The sequence below is a fragment of the Chamaea fasciata genome, unplaced genomic scaffold (genome assembly GCF_029207755.1).
Source record: "Chamaea fasciata isolate MVZ Bird 193981 ecotype frontalis unplaced genomic scaffold, bChaFas1.0.hap1 SCAF_4, whole genome shotgun sequence".
Lineage (NCBI taxonomy): Eukaryota > Metazoa > Chordata > Aves > Passeriformes > Sylviidae > Chamaea > Chamaea fasciata.
Genome location: NW_027094089.1, coordinates 12,132,913 through 12,153,009, shown reverse-complemented (window position 1 = coordinate 12,153,009; position 20,097 = coordinate 12,132,913). Strand labels below are relative to the sequence as shown.

The 20,097-nt window shown below is 38.6% G+C and overlaps 1 protein-coding gene across 1 annotated transcript in view; it reads right to left on the bottom strand.

Moving 5' to 3' along the window:
• The window catches only part of BRD10 (bromodomain containing 10), a 48,666-nt gene that overhangs the window by 5,503 nt on the left and 23,066 nt on the right, over window positions 1-20,097 (bottom strand). Inside the window, exons 6-7 of the mRNA XM_066180850.1 lie at window positions 7,635-7,750; window positions 987-1,174 (exon numbers count right to left, since the gene is read on the bottom strand). Coding sequence (XP_066036947.1) covers window positions 987-1,174; window positions 7,635-7,750 — 304 coding nt within the window. The remainder of the gene's footprint in view (window positions 1-986; window positions 1,175-7,634; window positions 7,751-20,097) is intronic.

Genomic DNA, 20,097 nt, shown 5'->3' with positions numbered 1-20,097 from the left:
AATGGATTCCCCTCCAACCCAGTAAGACCTCTGATCAAACAGGTTTACCTGCTCCCATAGAGAACCATGCTGGAACAAGTATGTACATTGCAGATGTTTGAGGACCCCATTCTACAGCAGGTGAGTAGAATGCCTTGAAGAAGTTGCAGCCCGTGAAGAGCCCATCCTGGAGCAGGTTCCTGACAGGAACTGTGGCATATGGGAGATCTACACTAGTACAGTCTTATGCTGAAAAACTCTAGCCTGTGGAGAGGACCCACAATGGTGCAGTTTGTGAAGCACTATATTCCATAGGGGGTACCCCACCTTGAAGCTGGGATGAGGAAGGAGAAGAAGGCACTAACTGTTACGAACTGACCTCAAGCCCCCTCAAGATTCCATCCTTCCTGTGCTATTGGACAAGGAGCTGGAAGAATTGGGAATGAAGATGAGCCTTGGAAGAAGGTGGATATGAGAAAGGGAGGGGTTTAGGTTTTGTATTTTTTTCGCATGATTCTACTCTATCTTTAATTGTCAACTAATTAAATTAATTCTCCTTAAGTGAGTCTGTTTTGACTGTTACGGTTACTGGTGAGCGATCTCCCTTGTCTGTATGTTGACCATTAAGGTTTTCTATATTGTTTTCTCTCTCTAGCCTCTTAAGGAAAGGAGGGTGACAGTGGTTGGGGGGGCATCTGGCAGCCAGTCAAGATAAACCCACCATAAAAGTAAATTCCATACAGATACACTGTTATCACAGAAATAGTTAAGCACAAAAAAATACCAAACACTTAAATAAAGTGGAATCTTAATCTTGGTCATGTCCATCCTCTTCCTCTTCAGTGCCACCTGACAGACATGCACCACAGGCTCTTTTCATATTATCATAGTGGTAGAGTTAAGGTAAGAAGTAGGACACAAGCTCACATGGAAAACTTAGGTTCCCAAATCAACTCGATTAATCTCCTGAATCAAGATCAAGCTACTGAATTCCAATAAATGCTTACCATTGTCTGAGTGATCTTTTTTGGGAACTTCTATATGTTCTGCAGACTCTGATAATTTACCGCATACTACTGCAAAAGATTCTTTGCCAAAATCAACTTCACTTTCATCATTACTCCACAATTCTCTGGTAAATTTATCATGGTCTGGATGTCTTTTAAAGTCATCATAATCCTTCTTCAATCTAGACCTTAAAAATAACAAAATAAATATTACTAAAAAACCACACTTTTAAACATTAATTTCATTTCTTTTGCTGCCAAACTAAAAGTTGGTGTTGACTTAATTCCTGTGCCCTTCAAATAACTGGAGTGTAGCCCTGTCTGCAAGTCTCTAAAACAGATAATGTGAAATGACAGCAATGTCCCTTAACTTTACCAAAACTGAATTCTACTTCATTAAGTCCTCTAACAATAGCAAAAAAAGACATCACCATTTAATTGCATCCATATTCCCTTTCCTCCTTCCTCTTTCATGTGACAAATATACCAGTATGGACTTGAGTATTGACTGTAAAAAGTATACTCCTTACTTTGAAGGCAACCCCAAGAAGAGAATTAAGCAAATCTCATTTTTCTTAAACACATCATGCCTTTGACTCAGCTATGAGACTGTAACGTAACTTTCTCCTTAAGAACACTTTCTTATCTCTGGCCCATTAGAACAGCCACTGCTATCATTTCCATAGGTTCACATTACACTAAACAATGTGCATATGACAAACACACAACTACTTCACTCATTTGAACACCATTCAGAAACACACCCAGTTACCTTGATACTGCTAACCTGTACATGTTTTTATTGTCCCTTCTTCTAAACTATTGTTTAGATGTGATGTAGAGGCTATTTTAGTGTACAAATACATTAAACTTCAGGATTCAGCTAGTGGTAACCAACACAATGACCAGAAGGACTATTTAGCAAATGAATTAATAGATTAGAGCAATTAACACCTTGTGTGGAATAGCATCTAGACTATTCTGGACCTAACCCTTATGACAGCAACAATAAGATCTTGAATTTACTCATTGTTTTGCATTAGTATAACAGCTGTTTGCATTGAATGCAGCTATGGCCAGCTGTCTATGACATGGAGAGGGAGGAACCACGAATGATGTCTCCCAGTTGGTAGGACATGAGCCTCACCAGTCAACAAAAGCTATTCCACTCCCGGATGAGGCAGCAGGGCAGGCCTAGGGATGGTAACTGGCTTCAACCAAGAGCCCATATCAACAATCAAGTTCCCGGTGCTGAGGCAGGTCTGAGATCAAACTGGAAAATCAATTTCAAGTTTAAGATCAGGATCAGTTGCAGTGATGGCTGAGACCAAACTGGGAAGTCAATTCCAAGTTTAAGATCAGGACCAGGTGCAATGATTGCTGACCCAGTTAAGTGATTTCTGGACAGCTCCACAGTGATGATGCAGGTAGAAGGTCAGTCTGAGGGTAAGTCCAGAGCAGTAGGATCCATGGCCAGGCACAGTAACTGCTGTATTTGAGCTGGAAACTGGCACCTGCAGCAGAGATTGAATGCAGAATGACCTGAAATGGGGATCCTGGGCCCATGGACAACGCAGCACAGATGACGGGCAGGTGGGGCTGGTAAGGGTCAGTGGGATCTAGTTGTTCACTCCCAGCTTTGACAATCTCACTGAGAGCAGATATTGAAGTCTGTTTGAAGATGTAGTGAGGACAGTACTTCAACTCTGTCATCAGGATTTTGAGCTTGAAGTCTAGGTATGGAAGAACTGAAGGAGCACACCAGGGAACTACTACTGTACTAAAGTTTCTGGATGTAATTTCCTTTTTCCTTTTGAGGAACTTCTGCTGTGAGGCCAGTGAACAACTGTAATCAGTGGGCACAAGTAACTTTCCATTGTAAACCTCACTGCTATTCAAATACAATTCAACATTGTACTCTATCATAATCTTGAAAAGACCAGAGAACTTTCCAGAAGGGAAAGATTTGATCATAAATTCTGCTCCTACTAGTTAAAGACAGTAACGAAGTAATGAAGGAAAACTCCAGACTCTTATTCCATACTGAGGCATCTGGAGGAAGAAGAACTGCCCAGTTTCATAGCTTAGAAGTTAAACACTGTTATTCAATAAGCAGATGTTAGTACCTCACTGAGACACCCTACAGACAGAGCAACTGCAGTAAGACTTAAGGGGGATTGATGTTTACACCACTGTAAGCAAATTTTGCTCAATTGCTTTTTCCCTTTTACACGACACCTTTCTTCACCACTGTCACTGGTGCTACACAGCTGTTTAGCAGCTGTAAAATAAATCAGTCCAAGACAGTGACACAGAACCTCCCCCCCCCCCATTTTTCCCTCCTCTCCATGATTTGTAAACACTGTTCTTCAGATGGACCTGGTCCCTGGTATGCTATGTGTATGCCCAGTTATGTCATGGAAATACTCAGGCTTTCCTTGTTGAATAAACTAGGGTTACAGGCTAAAGCATACATATTAAAAACAAGAGTTGAATTTTGTTAATTTCGGAAGATATCTAGCACTCCAAGTTCAAGCTTCTCTAGCTATCAGCACACACACATAAGATCTCAACTACCCTTTTCCAGACTAAAATTTACTCCTATCAGTCACAGCTCATATATACCATTTAACACACTTTGCATGACAGTTCTGTGTTCTGTAACCACAGTGATGCAACACTAGCAACTAACAGAAGCTGGAAGCCACTGTGCTGCTAGAAAGTTATGATCTTCTTACCATCACTGAAATTTGGTGGGATGTGACTGGAGTGTGACTATTGGTGGCTACAGGCTCTCCAGAAGAGACAGGTGAGGAAAAAAAGAGGCAGAGGAGTCACCCTCTACATCAGGAGGTAGACTAATTGCAAAGAGCTGTCTCTTGAAGAACAGCCATGTGCAAGTCAAAAGCCTGTGGGTAAGAATCGGGGACCGAGGCAAAAAAGGGAACCTTGTGGATGGTTTTAAGTACGGACCCCTGATCAAAGGGACCCTGTTGATGACGCCTTCTTGCTCCAGCTACCAGCAGCATCATGCTCACAGGCTCTTGTCCTGCTGGGGCACTTCAGCCATCCCAAAATCTGCTGGGAAAGCAGCATAGCAAGCTGCAGGCAAGCCAGGAGACTCTTGGAAAAGCATGATGGATACCTTCTGGAGCAAAGGAATAGACAGCAGCCCTCCAGAGGGGTACAATCCTGGATCTCATGGGCACCAATGTAAGGGAGATGATCTTGAACGTCAAGATTGGAGAGAGTCTGGGCTGCAGTGATCATGCATTGGTGGAGTTTGCAGACCTGAGGGATATGGGCCAGGCAAGGAACAAAGTTAGGCCCCTGAACTTTAAGAAAGCCGACTTCCAGCTCTTCAAGGAAATAGCCAGTGAGATCCACAGGGAGACTTCCCTCAGGGACAAGGGAGTGGAGCTGAGATGGCAGATCATTAAGGAAGTCCTCCTGAGTGCAAGAGCTGGCAATCTCCAGGAACAAGAAATTGGGCAAGGAAGGCAAGGGAATAGCAGGGCTGAGTAGGGAACTGCTGGTCAGACTGAAGGGAAAGAAGCAAATGGACAGGCAGCTGAAGCTAGGATGGGTGGCCCAGGAAGAGCTTGAAGAGATCTTGAAGAGATCAAGTTTCGTTGTGCAGGGTCAGGGTGAGGAAGTCCAAGGCAAAACTGGAATCGTATTTGGCGAAGGACACAAAGAATAACAGGAAGGACATCTAAAGGCATGTTAACTACAAAACAAAGGCCAAAGAAGGTGACCCCCTCTGATAAATATGGGTGGAAAACTGGTAACAATGAATAAGGAGAAGGCTTAACAGGCTTAATTCAACAGCTTTTTGCCTCAGTCTTCAAGGGCAACATTTCTTCCCAAACCTCTTAAGTGTATGGATAGCAGGACAGGGACTGGGAGAATAAAGTCCCTCCCATTCTAAGTAATGATCAGGTTCACAATCACCTGAAGAACACAAATGAACAGAAGAGAGGGAATTGGCTGATGTATATGCCAAGCCACTCTCCATGATATTTGAAAAAATCTTGGCAGTCAGGTGAAGTCCCAGGTGTCAAGAAAAAGCAAAACATTGCACCCATCTTAAAAAAAGGTTGAAAGGAGGATCCTGGGAACTATTGACCTGTCAGTCTCACCTCTGTGCCGGGGAAGATCACAAAACAGACCCTCCCTAGAAGCTGTGCTTCTAGGCACAGGGAGGTGATTTGGGACAGCCAGCACAGCTGCACCAAGGGCAAGTCCTACCTGACAAATTCAGAGGCCTTCTAGGATAGACTGACTCTATCAGTGGACAAGGGATCAGCTACAGTTGTCATTTATCTGGACTTCTGTACAGCCTTTGACATGGTCTCCCCACAACATCCTTGTCTCCTAAATTGGAGAGATTGTGATTTGATAAGCAGACTGTTAAATAGATAAATTGAATCGACGGTGGCATCCAGAGGGTAGTGGTCAACGACACAAAATCCTGATGGACATCAGGGGCCAGTAGTGTCCCTCAGGGGTCCATACACAGACCAGAGTTATTTAACAGCATCACTAAAGACACTGACAGAGGGATTGAGGGTACTCTCAGCAAGTTTGCAGATGATACCAGGATGACTGGTGCAGCTGACACACCTAAAGGAAGGGATGGCATCCAGAGGGACCTGGACAGGCTTGAGAAAAGGGTCCATGGGAAAAACTCATGTGTTTTAACAAGGCTAAGCGCAAGGTGCTGCACCTGGGTTGGGGCAACCCCCAGCCTGAGCACAGTCTGGGGATGAACAGAACACAGCAGCCCTGTGGAGAAGGACTCAGGGGTGCTGGTGGAGGAGAGGCTGGACATGACCCAGCCATGGGCACTCACTGCCCAGAAAGCCAAACGTGTCCTGGGCTGCATCCAAAGCAGTGTGGGCAGCAGGGCCAGGGAGGGGATTCTGCCACTCTGCCCCACTCTGGTGAGACCCCACCTGCAGTGCTGCATCCAGCTCTGGGGTCCCAGCACAGGAAGGACATGGAACTGCTGGAGGGAGTCCAAAGGAAGCCACCAAGATGATCTGAGGGATGGAACAGCTCTCCTGTGCAGAAAGACTGAGAGGGATTGGTCAGGCTGGAGAACAGGCAGCTTCAGGGAGATCTAATTGCAGCCTTCCAGTACCCGAAAGGAGCCTTCAAAAAATCTGGGGAGAGAGAGCTGTACAAGAATTTGCAGTGATAGGACAAGGGGCAATGGCTTCCAAGTGAAAGACACTAGGTTTAGATTAGAAATTGGGAAGAAATTCTGAAGTGCAATGGTGGTGAGGCACTGGAACAGGTTGTCCAGAAAAGCTGTTGAAGCCCCATCCCTGGAAGGCCAGATTGGATAGAGTTTTGAGCAACCTGGCCCACAAAAGGTGTCCTTGCCCATGGCAGGGGGATGGGAAGTGGATGATCTTTAAGGTCCCTTCTAACCCAAACCATTCTGTAATTTGACAAGAATACTGAGCACCAAACCATTCCACAATAGAATTTACAAAAGGAATAAAATTGTAAACTTCACATACTGGAAAACACAATTCTTCCTGACAGTAGTACTATCTGCCATGTTTCCAGAAGGATTCTTAATTGAGAAAGACATGAAGATATTAACAGCTAAGGAAAATGAACAGGAATGAGAATAGAAAGGAAAAAAAAGTCTCAAAACTTGTACTTGGATCTATTATTTAAAGCAAAATATTCAACAATAATCCAAACTTCCAAATAAGGATTTTAATTCATGCATGATAGGCACAAAATGAGCTACTGAGGAACCAATTTAATGTCTTTGGTGTTATGTTGTTGTGTTTTTTTAAACATAACACCTTTTACACTTTTCAGCATTAGCTCTGCATCACATAACAGTGTAACTTGCTTCCTTCACACTCAACATTTAAGGAGCAGCTTCTTTTACTATCCTTTGCCACAGTGTTCGATACTCTAATCATTCCTTGCTTTTTAACTGTCTACATGGCAAAATTAAGGTACAATTATAGCAATAGCTGTACAGTTAAGAGGTAAGAATGGCACTGAGCTTCAAGACAGTATCTAATCTCTCCATGATTTATAATCAGAGTAGCACCCTCACTGTTACTAATACTTTTTTTTTTAATTAGATTTAAACATGTCACTACTTCATTCATATTCCTCTGACATACTTCTTTCCAGATGCGTTTCTAATTTACTGGGTTACAAAGACCTCAAAACAATGCTTCAAGAATGTCTCTGCAGAGAACTCATTAATGGTCAATTTAGGTAGCTTTATATAGTAAGTAGTCAGAGTATTCTAAGAAGCCCTGGTATAGTTCTCTACAGAAAGGTTTTCAGTATTTCTTAACTAAATAAGCAGCAATACAAATACGAGTCATATTGTGATATACTATTGATCAGCATGCTTAATGATTCTAGAGTGTTCTGGAGGAAAAAAACACTAGCAGATTAAGCTCAAAATTTTTTTGAGACAAGAACTCTTGAATATAAGATAATTCTTCCAACTAAAGTATTGCCAGTGCCTCACTCCTCTTCTCTAACTATTTTAATTTTATTTATTTAAGAAGCCAACTTACTGATCAGTTTTTAAAAGGTGAATTTTATTCTGGTTTTCATCCCATGCACCACTGTTGAAAAAAAAGAGCAGGTAATTACCTGTTTCTTTGAAATGCTTTAATTAACTTTGGTTCCCATGGTAACAGTTCATTAAGCAGTCGTAACAATGTACCATGCAATTCCTTTACTGCTTGCTTCCGGTGGTACCATCTTCCCTGAAAACATAAATTCCATTTATTTATCATTACATTAGGCCTAAATCCTGTTAGATTGTATTAGTACTACAATAATCCTAGTACACTGATATGGCATATGAGGAAAACAACTGGAAGAAAAGATTAGAAACTTTTGGAGTTACATCTACCCTTAACCTATGTAGGACATTATTACTTTTATTTTAATACTACAGAGGGATAATGTCCTAGTTGGAAAAATAATACTGTAAGGGCGCTCACATTTTACAGGTCAAAATAAAACTGAAACAGGATTCTGCAAATACACCATGTGTTTAAAATTACTTAAATGAGTAACTAACATAGGTAGTAATCCAGGTCAGGGAAATCAACCACATATATACACTTTTCTGAATTAAAAGTTTTCCAGAAAATCTCACCATAATCTCATTTAAGAAAAGTGTTATAAATGATAACATTATTATTTGCAAAAGGAACCTTATTACAATTTTCAAGGATAAAATCCCACTGTTTTTCCATAACATTTTACTTAAAGTCCTAGGAAAAAAAATTTAAAAGAGAAGTTTAGCAAATTCATCTTACATGAAGCAACAGACTATGTAGCAAAGACTACTTATACAACATAAAATCCTTAAAGCTTTTAATTCAAATATTTAGTTAAAACAGTTTATTTTCAAAACTGGTCTATGGAATCTTATATTCATGCTTTCATAAATCTAGAAAGTCTGAATAAGGAGAGAAGATATTGGGAAATGACAACCATGCTGCCCTGGTGCCGCAGAACACACCCCTTAACACTTACAGATAGCCCTTGCACATCATTCTTCCCAAAACTTTATTCTGTAGTTCACTGCATAAAAGACTGAACAATGCATACATATGTAACTATTATAAAAGAGACATGGTATAGTACTTCTACCACTCTACTAACTCTCTACATTTTATGTAAATGAAGATTTTAGCTCTTGACTGGTCAGAGAAGATGTAAAACAGTAAAGAGATTAAGGTTCCTCAAGAAAAAGAAGTAAGACTTGGGAACTTATTTATTTCATATACACATTTAGCTTTTGATAGTGCACACATCCTTCACACAGCTTCCTGTGGTCTAGCACACCAAGGAAGACAGGCAGGAAAATCTGGAGAAAGCTTGTCACAGCTGCATTTCAGCAGTCTACAAAAATGATCTTCCTAAGGACTTTAGACAATTTCTCTCTACACGTTTCAGCAGATCTCTCCAATGAACACCAAGATCACTCAGGCTGAATGCTTGTTTGAAGACCGGGTATCTATTATTTTATGGATAATCATTTACATCTTACATAACAAAAGTTCAACAAAACAAATTTTCATTCTTCAATTAAAATTACAAAAGCAAAGATTTTAAGTAGGACCATTGTGCCACATTACCACATAAAGATCAGTGTGAACACACAGACAAGCCAGTAAATTGTATTATAATTTACTTCACTTGTGGCCAATCACATGCATAAAACACGTCACTAATCACCACAACAAAACCCAGATGTTGTGCATACTGTAGCCTACCAGGGCATTTGCTACCATGTCTTAATATGAACAATCAACAGAATTAATTGTTAACATACAAAAGAATATTACATGCAGATTTATTTTTCTTGTAAGACAGACAAAACATTTTGCAGACTGTTTTAAAATAATGTATTTATATACTAAAAATGTCTCAAAACAAAAATGAAATAGCAAAAATAAACAATGCCACTACTATTGTAAAACAGAAATGCTGTACATGCAGTTGAATACCAAAGAAAATGTAACTTAGAAGATATGAAAAATCACTACAAAGTAAAATACTCAAGAAATTTTTAATTTCTGAGCCTTATTTGTCTTTCAATAAGGTTAAGATCCTGGCTTAAGTGGAAAAAAGAGTATTTATGAGAAAGGTAAGTATCAGTTGACCACTGAATAAATTTGAAGCAGCAACTGTTATGCAGCCAGCACATGTACCTTGTTTAGTCTAGAACAGGCTTCAAGACTTTACTGACTTCATTACTACTTCACAGAAAAACAAATATGTTATTTTTCTCTCTGCTTGCAAAAACAAACATAAAAAGCTAGCCAATTCCTGCCTCCTAATTCCACAGCCAGCTCTCGTTGGAGGCCTGTCTCTAGCAGTGTCCCCAAGGGTTCAGTATTGGTCCAGTACTGTTTAACTCGTTCATCAAAGACTTGGATGAAGGGGTAGATACCTACTCAGCAAGTTCACCCATGACACAAAGCTGGAAGAAGGAGCCGATACACCAGAGGGCTGTGCAACCCTTCAGAAGAACTCCAATGGGGTGGAGAAACAGGCAAAGAGGAACCATATTTCCCAGTAATTTTAATGAAAATTTTATAGCAACATAATTTTTAAAAACATAGATTAATTATTTCACTTTATCCCAATTAATTATTTTTCTTAGTGGGGTGCTGGAATTAACAATAAACCTGTTAATGGAAGCATGAACAAATTTTAGCCATGACAAGAAACTTTTTTTCCTCAGAAGTAGCCAGGACAGAACAAGTAGAGGCTGAAAAAGACTGGAACAATAACAATAATAATAATAATAAAAATCCTTATCTTTTAAATTATTGACTCAGTTGGTTTTCTGTGCAAACACATAAATGATAGATGTTATTATTCCTTAAATATTAAATAGTAAAAAGAGATATTAAAAAAATTATACAACCCATCACTACAAAATTTAGCATTCCTTCTCATATACAATTTGATTCTCTAACACAGTCTTGTGTTTGTCTTTTATTCAGGGGAGGGATAGGCAAATCAGTAACTACATAGCTGCCTACTAATTTTTATAGATAGTAAACTTGTTTTCACAAACGTCTGTGTTGAAGATTCTCAGAAATGCCAAATGATATTAGAGATCAGCTACAAACTGAAGCTTAGGAGGTTGAGGTTGGACCTCCAAAGGTATATGTTTATCAGAAAAAAACAGCAGTTGTTCCCTGAGAAAAGAGGCCCACCTGGCTACACTCTTCTTTCAGCAGCTGTGGTGTTCCCTGAGCCTCCTTTCCTTCAGGCTAAACAGCCCCAGCTCCCTCAGCTGCTTTGTACAAGATTTGTGTTTCAGACACTTCACCAGCTCCATTGCCCTTCTCTGGTCTCACTTCAGCACCAAAATGTCCTTCTTGGAGTGAGGGGCCCAGAACAGAACACAGGATTTGAGGTGTGGCCTCACCAGTGATGAGTACAGGAGGACAATCCCTGTCCTGGTCCTGCTGGCCACACTATTGCTGCTACAGGCCAGGATGCCATTGCCCGTCTTGGCCACCCGGGCACACTCTGGCTCATGTTCAGTCACTGTCACAGCACCCCCAGCTCCTTTTCCTGTGGGCAGCATTCCAGCCACTCTGCCCCAGCCTGTGGCACTGCCTGGGGTTGTTGTGACCCAAGGGCAGGACCCAGCACTGGGCTTTGCTGAACCTCACACCATTGGCCTTGGCCCATGATCCAGTCTGTCCAGATCCCTCTGCAGAGCCTTCCTGCTCTCCAGCAGATCAACACTCCCACCCAGCTTGGTGCTGTCTGTGAAATGACTGAGGGTGCCCTTGAATCCCTTGTTCAGATCACTGAGAATGATATTAAAAAGAGTTTAGTTACCATCTTGTTCCAAGTAGTGACAAGTAAGACACTGTTTTTTTTTCTGGAAACACAATAAAAGGTATTAACACTGGAAAATAACAGAGGAAAAAAAGGACTAGACAGAGAAGTATAAAATCTGACTTTGGGTTATGTCAAGTTACAAGTAAATTTCAAAAATGCAAACACAATAAAAACACATTTTAGAAATGGGCTGAATGTTTCCACATAAATACAGAGACATTCAACACATTCAACTGAAAACTTACCTTTTAAAACAAGGTTTCTGACATCCAGAGCAGCCAGGAAATGCTGACTCCACTCTCTGTGATCGATGCTCCAACATACACTATTCTGGCATACTTATCATGGAACCCCAAAGCAGACTGGAGCCAGGATATTGATAGATGGGGTGAGGACTGAACTTTTTATAGGAGTTTTTGTTTTGCTTTTAAATAAACACACACACGCAACACCACAATATTATGCAGTTTTATAAGATTGTCTGTAATCTTTACTTAATATCCCAGGGACATAAAGTAAAGAAAATTAGTAATCTTAAAAAACCACGCAATATTGTTGAAAAGGGGTGGTGGTGGAGGGAGATAACTTACCCTTAATAGGCCTGCTCCGTTCTGCTGCGGGGTTCTGTGTTATGTGTGACATCACCAGTCTAGCGTTTTCTAGTGATGTTACACAGAGAGGGAGTTGGTGATCTCCAGCTGCTTTGGACAACAGATACCTAAAGAAAAGAGATCAATAACTTTTTCAAATCATATATGGATTTCTGTTCAATGTTCTTAATAACTAATTTATGGGCCAAATACTACAATTTCAGACACTTACTTCCAATTTTGACTAAATAAAAATGCATGACAAGATCACACATTCATACTATGCAAACTCATCTATTATTGAAAGTGTTTTAATTTTGCAAATGTCTAGAGTTCTCTTCTACAGTGAAAATTCCTGAAAGTCAGTATCCTGTATTGTACTCTCAGCAACATCATTCTGAACATTATAAATATATATCAACAGCTAACCAACCTTTGATATTCTTTGAAGATTGGGATTAAGCAGAGTTGGAAGAAGGATGTGTAGTAAATTATAAACCAAATTCATTTATGACATCTCTTAATCAATTTTATCTTGGAGCATTTACCAGAAACTACTGAAAAGTCCTGACTCCAGCACACAGTTCCATGACCTAGATATCTGATCACACCAAGTTTTATCCCAAAATGATCTCATACTCTCTTTTTTCTACTACAAGCAAATAAAGTAAAATAAACAAAAGAACAACACCAAAAAAAAAGTGCAATAAATTTCTTGCTACCAAGACTGTCTTTGTCTCCTGATTTAATTAATTACTATGAAATGGTTTTCATTGAGATGTTTAGCCACATGTTCTAATTTACTTTAGGCAAAATTACTACACAATCATCACTGTGTTGATCAATATACCACATTTTTAAAAAATATATAAATATACAAAAAATATATAAACCTCAAAAATGTAAGAGAAAGTTTATTATCAGCATGAATTTATTACTGTTCAAGTCAGAACAGTGAAATGATCCAGCACTGAATTGTCATATTTTATTCCTCCATTAGAAGAACTTCAAAGTTATTAACTAACTTACACTTCTGCAATTTACAAAGAAATTAGATGTATGCAGTATCTTAAACTATTTACAAAATTCGATGTCTTTCAAGTTGTTAAGATCTTACTTAACTCCCCCTCATATATCTGAGTATCTTTACCTTCGTAACTCTGAATATACAAGTGTTTCTGTGTTTTTCAGACGAGCAGCTTAAAAGCAGCTGTTTTGCTAGTACGGTGTGCTGACAGGAATACCTTGAATTATTTCCTCAGAACGACATACTAACTGACCAAAATCCAAAGCATTGTGAAGTGTTCTGAATACACAGTAGTATTTCTGTGACAAGAATGTATGGGTACGCGTTCATCTCTGATGCAGAACCCACACTTTCACATTTGGAACTGTTGAAAGGTGTGTGGCAAAAGTGGTTTAAAAAAAGCTTCTCCAATAAAATACATTAATTGGAGGTTTAGTCAATCACACACAGAAAGGCATGAAAGATCAAGAGAAAATAATTGTGAAAAAAAAGTAGAAAAGACAGAAAACTGGAGAAGCTAAAGAAAAACTGAAGACTATGACAAAAATACTGAATGCCAGTCAGACAAGCCAAAGTTAATGTTGGAGTCCAGGGCTTTCCTTTGGGTGCCCTGGCAGGTCACAGACCTCAGCAGAGAGGACTGGGACCTGAGGAAGAGGGTTTGTGATCTGTACAAGAGGGTTTGAACCCTGGACAGGGGGGTGTGGAGCTGGTCCAGGGGGGTTGGAGACCCTGGCACAGAGCCCAGAGAGACACAGCCTTTGACTTCAGTCCATGGAAAAAAGCTTCTAAGACTGAGAGAAGAATTACAAGTCACAAAGGTGTGACAGACAGTAGTGTAGTGTGTCACAGGGTGGAAAATTTTGTAGTTTTACGGCTCTTAGTATGTAGGTGCATGGAGAACAAGACGGAGGATTTAGAGTGGTGCCCTGAGTTCCTCCTTCTCTCCTGATCTTCTGGTGAAGGTGGCACAAAGTAGTTAAAGGAGATTAGGTCAGAGTAGAGATGACCCTTTTAGTATAGGTAATAGGCATTGGCACATAGGTGTGAATAACATGCATGTAGTTATCTGTATTAAAGGTAGCGACCTCCCATCGTGGGGGGAGTCACCTGTGTCCAAGCAGCAGAACACCTTGGTCGGGTACAGAGAACATTTTAAGATATGAAATAAACAATGCAAGAAACCAAGAAAACCAGACCTTGAAGACTCCGCTTCTTTTTAGTGTCTGGCTCAGGGCTTTCAGAGGGCAAAAGACTCTAACCACCAGAATCTCGGATGAAGAATCAAACTCGAGAGTTAAAAATATGAGAGAAGACAAATATTGTGGAGATTTCAAAAATCAAAGCCTAGACCTGGCCTTAACATTCATATTATACAACTAAATATTAGAAATGTTCCACATCTTCAATCTGTCCTCAGAAGTACAAGAAGCTGCATGGATGTAAATGTGTACATTTCTGTCTCAAAATTCAGTATTTTGGGCTCATACTAATGTTTCCAAGAGATGCAGGCAAGATGCAGAGAAGCAATAAGAGTATTTGGAAGTGACTGAAGTACAAATCAAATGTTCAGGATAAGGACATAAAAAGAGAGTAGGTTAGATATTGTATAGATGAAGATAAATACTAACAGAGAAACTAGCCTTAAATTAAAATAAAATGTTTCAGCTGCAAGACTTGAAGTGTGTCTATTAATACCCTCAAACCCTAGTATTTATTGGTATCTCTTTTATTGTAGCTCACTTTACCTGCAGTTTAAACCTGCAAATGGGTATGCATACACAGATTTCTCAGATTACTGTATTTTCTCTATGTGTGTACATTTCTTAAACACAGCAATGCTGATGAAAACAAGCATAACTGAAAACCTTTTACATGCAAGTGTCTCAAGCATGGCATGTATTTCATTGGGGAGGGAGGAAGTGGTCAGGATAAGAGCAGGCAGGAATGGTGAGAAGAAGTCAACCTCTGAATAAAAACTGAGTAAGATTTAACCCAATAGTAAAAATGTCTCCATAGGCCACAAACGAGAAGACACAGTAGGTTTGTCTACTTCATTGTTTGCAAAATTAAAGTCTGAACGACTAAAATATTAGTAAGAGCCCTAAACTATTTCTGATGGTTTCATGAGTTTCTGTTGAAGGGAAGTTCTTTTGAAGTCCCTGTAGATTCTTGTCTAAACATGGTTTCCCTGCCAAATATTTTCAAATGTGATAAAACGTCCTATTTCTTCAATGAACAGAGAGGGAATACTTTTAAAAGTTATAAAATTAACAATTTTGCATTATTTTTTCCATGTATTAACATATTTTTAAAATAAAATGTAGCAAATCAATGGAAAACCTCAAAAAGGAGTCTCCTGGTTAAGATACTTACACGTCATAAACCAATTTAACAGCAGCTTATTTGGAATCTCATAAAAAACACACAAGGGAAGTATGTGCTACCCTGGACCAATATATTTCTTTGAATAGCCCCACAAATGAACTTCCATCTGAAGACAGAACTATTCTAACTATTTCCAACCTAAACCAGTGGGTTTTTCACTTTAAATTTTCAGGTGTACTCTGAAATACATACTTTTGCAGGTGACTTAATGCTGCAGTAAACCTCAGTTTGCTTTCAGGCCTTTTGACTCACCTACCTAAAAGAAATTTCCAAAGACAGACAAAGGCATTCAATCTCCTGGGACCATCTCATTATAAGCTCCAGGAACAATAACAGAACATAAAACCTTTAAAAGCAAGGATTTTACTTTTTTGGCTACTAAGTCAAGAACATCAGGGTGTTACATACTTCTGCAAACAATAAAGCCTTTTCCCCAAACCAGAATTAGCTGTTACCTTGTCTGGTGTCCTTTGACTAATCCTTCCTTTAATCATTGTCTGACTTTTCTCTCTCTCTAAGGATGATGAAGTCTCCTTCTCAGGAAGATACTGCCCATTATTTGTTTTAACCTTCTCAGCTTAACTGTGGGAATCCTGGGGTCTAGTTTCCCTACTCATCCCCTAGACAGCCATGTATTTATCCATCAGATATGGATAAATAAAGTCTTATACTTCAGTAAATAAGAAATCTTTCCATGTTCAGGTCAAAACCCCGTTCATGCTACTGCAGATTCAGCTAGCATCTGCAAAAAAGCCCTAAGTTCATTACTATATGCAAGTACCTGCAGTTCTGTTACTTTGATACTACACAATGTCAAGAAGGATTTGAAAAATAAAAAAAAAAATTAAAAATAAATTTCTGTTACGATATGCAACAGTTAAGTACATACAACTGATCAACTAAGCAGCTTAATTAATAGTTTCACACACACACACACAATGACATCATTTCCCATGAGAGGCAGATTATCTGAAAGGTAGTAAGAAGATTTCCATTCACACTCCAAGTCCCACTGATTTGACCAGACAGAGAACACCTAGGGAAAAGTGGGATCCAAAATGCCAGAGACTGATAGTTGTATCCATCTGACGGAATGCATTACTTTACTGCCTCTTCTCATAAAAGAAATCTCAATATATTAGAAGAAGTCTTTATATGACCCTAAATATACTAGCAAAATGCTTCCCTATCGTGTGTTTGTCAAAATTATTTTTTCAGCAATACCACTGCAAGTGTGGAATTAAGCTACTTTGCATATCTTGGTCAATTTGCTAGTTATAGAAAATTCCAAGAGCTCACATTCAGTGGAAAGGCCATGCATATTACATAGACAGTCCAAATTAAAAAAAAAACCAAAAAAAAACAAAAAAAAAACCCCATAAAAACCACACACACACACAAAACCCCCCCCCAACAAAACACAAAAACCCAAGAGTTTAAAATGCAATAAAATATCAATAGAATTTTTAGCCAGTATGTTCTTCTACTTCAGGTTCATAATTGTTTACTGACTGCTTGTAATGTCACCCACACCTTACCTATATAAGTATTAGCAACAAAAGAGACCTAATTTCTACTAGTATCTAATTTTCATTGCTGTAAATTCTGGGATTTTTCTATTGATTCAACCTTTACTCTGGTTTTTAAAATTAAAGGATGCAGCTTCACATGTCCTAAGCAATGTACATGAGCTAGAAGAAATTCTAGGTTAGACGTTCCTTAGGGAATCAGCCTTTCACTAAGCTGTGCACAAAACATTAAACTTTAAGTCCTTTAAGTTCCCTTTCTGCACCTTTCACAGTCTTATTTCCAGTCAGGTACTTAAACAACACTAAATCTCACTAATTTCTCCTCTCCCTCTCAATGTGTATTATGCGGTAAGGAGAGAAATTGTTCAGTAGCCAAAGGAATAAACTTTTTAGAGCACCCCAATGGTAATACCACATACAATTACACCAGCTACACAAAAGGTGCTTTTTCAGCAAAAATCAGTACCACTTTCTTTTGCCCATTTTGTAGATGGACATTTCTGTTCTTACAATGACCACTCAACCTGCAGCAGAATACAAGCACAGTTATCTGTGAAACACCATGTTAAACTGCCTTAGAAAACTGGTCTGGCTTACAAACAATTGACCAGCAGAAATAAGTAATTAGGTTTATCACAGTCTAGCTCTCACCATGCAGTGGAACAAAGAATTTTGCTAGCCTCACATGGGATGGCACAGAAACCAGAAGCTTCCAGAGACACAGAGAGTACAAACTATTTATTTGGCAGCAGTTTTGGCTTATGTCAGTTGAAAGCATATGTGAAATTGCAGCATTGCTTCAAAACTTCAAGTACAGAGTTCAACTCCTCAAAATTAAAGAACTGAGGTGAAGTTTTTTCCAGTCTAAACAGTCACAGCAAACTAGCACAAAGCAAATCTCATCATGGGATAACAAACTCACCAGTAATCAAGAAAAAGTGCTAGGCTTTTTAAAAGGAAAAATACTACTCATAGCTAATTCAAAAGACAATACAGATGTACAAGAGTAGAGAACCAAACTGTTTTTATCAATCAAACAGTGAAAGTACTTTCCAACAGGTTAATTATTTCATTGTTGTAAAAGAAACTTGTAGAAATGCTCAAACGTAAAATAATCCATTAATTTCATTCACATAACCCTACTGTAACTTTCTTTTAACCTGTCAAACAAAAATATGTCATGCCATTTGTTGTCTAAAGTAGATGTTGTGAAAAATATCATATACAGCCAGTCCAACTACCTACAAAAAATTAGGGAAAACAGTGTAAGTTTATTCATACTAAAAGGCCCTGTAGCTCAGCTCTTTCATTAAATTATAGTCTCCATTACTTTCACATTCTGGAGAAGGAATTCCTTTTATGTACTCTAGAATGGTCTCCAAGGTAACAAAAGGCAGGTTACAGTTAAGAAAAATTTATACTTGAAAGTCTTAATTTAAAGTTAAATAAGCTGTACTTCTAAAACGTGTTAGTATTTAACATAAAAGTAAGTCTTGCCTTGAAGGCTTTTCTCAGTAGCATGTGCCAGCAACTACTACAACTGAAATTAGCAAGGAAGTTACTTGTGAAGATGATTTCTATGGCTTCACCCAGGTCATTATTGCAAACAAAAATCAATATTAAATTACCATGAAGTAGTAAGAAAATCATCATTTTTCAGTCAAAACAAGAAAGTCCATGAACAGCACGTAAGTGCCATCCTATTAAAATAAACTTTCACATTAGGTAGAATTTCTGTTATCAAACTAGAAGATTGTTTTACCTAACAAATGCACTTCAGAAAAACTGGACAAACTCAATTCTGGATGCTTCTGAAACTGCCACTGTCATCTGGTTAGAGCTGAAGAATGAAAGTCTGCATTACCCCCAGTTTTTCAGATATCAAGCATAACTTAAGGTGTTAGACATCAAAAATTAAATCCTAGAGACTTTCCCTACAAACCAAAACCTCATTTTCACAAGTTCAAATTTTTGATTATTCACCTAATTTAACACTTTTCTATTTGTATGTTTAAAAGGTAACTGTGACATTTCCCTGATAAAATATCTTTTCCAAAATCAGTATCTCACTTCACTGCTTCTTCATAAGCACTTCTTCAGCAACTAATCCTAACCCTTTTTCTTTACATAAAATTTCTAACAACACAAGTTCTTAGAGACACAAAATCATGATTTGATAGGTCTATAAAAGCACAACAAAAGATTGCCTTACCTCACAACTTCTGAATGCTGAATGAATTCTATCTTAATTCCCCTGTACCTAACTGCTTGGGTTTTTTAAGATGGTGCAATTAGAACTAAACATAGTATTCCTGCTGAAGTCATGTAACTTACTTACATAATGACATTATCAGATTTCAGTCTGAAGTGCAATTATGACATCTTTAGCATTTGTCCACCCTTGAAGAAGTCCTGTTCCTACAGTTTTACTAGCAGACTGAAGGTCTCACCTACACTGAGATTACTGTTATGCTCCAGTAGCATACGCGAATTTTTGGCTTTTTATCCTATTCTGACATAGCCTATCTGATACCGTCTTGGCACTCTTAAAATAAAACCAATTTGCAATTTAGCAACTAAAACATAATTTCAAGATTAGGCCGGTATTATTCCTTTGCCCACATTAACAATTATTATGCTAATTATCTGTACTGATACTGGTCTCTCAGAATCCTAATTTATTTTGCCTCTCATCTACCACAGCTGTCTCCCTTACTTAAATAACTTAAGAATATATTGACTCTTCATGAGACTATAAACTTTCACTTGAATTAAAAGCAGCCTGATTTCTAACATAGAAGAATCAACACTTCTAACAGCTTCTTTTTCATAGAAATACCACCATAGAAGTGTCTACCAAAGGTTCAATAAACAGAACTACAATGAAAAAAGTAGTATGAGTTCACTGTAGAGGGCTGTTTAAAGGAGTACTATTCGTGTATTTAAACCCATCCACCATCTTAATAAGAATCACTGCCTCCTACAAAAGGCCAAACATGCTGGATTCTCTTGTCTGTTACTCCTCTGAGGTTTTCAGTTGCACAGACTCAGTGATCCAGTGTATATTGGTAAAATTTGGATCTCAGTCTAATATCAAAAGCCAGATAGCATGCTTGCTGGTACAAATTCCTTCAATAACTATTAAACACAGTAAATTTTAATAACAGATGCAAAAAAGAGGAATTAAGAATTCT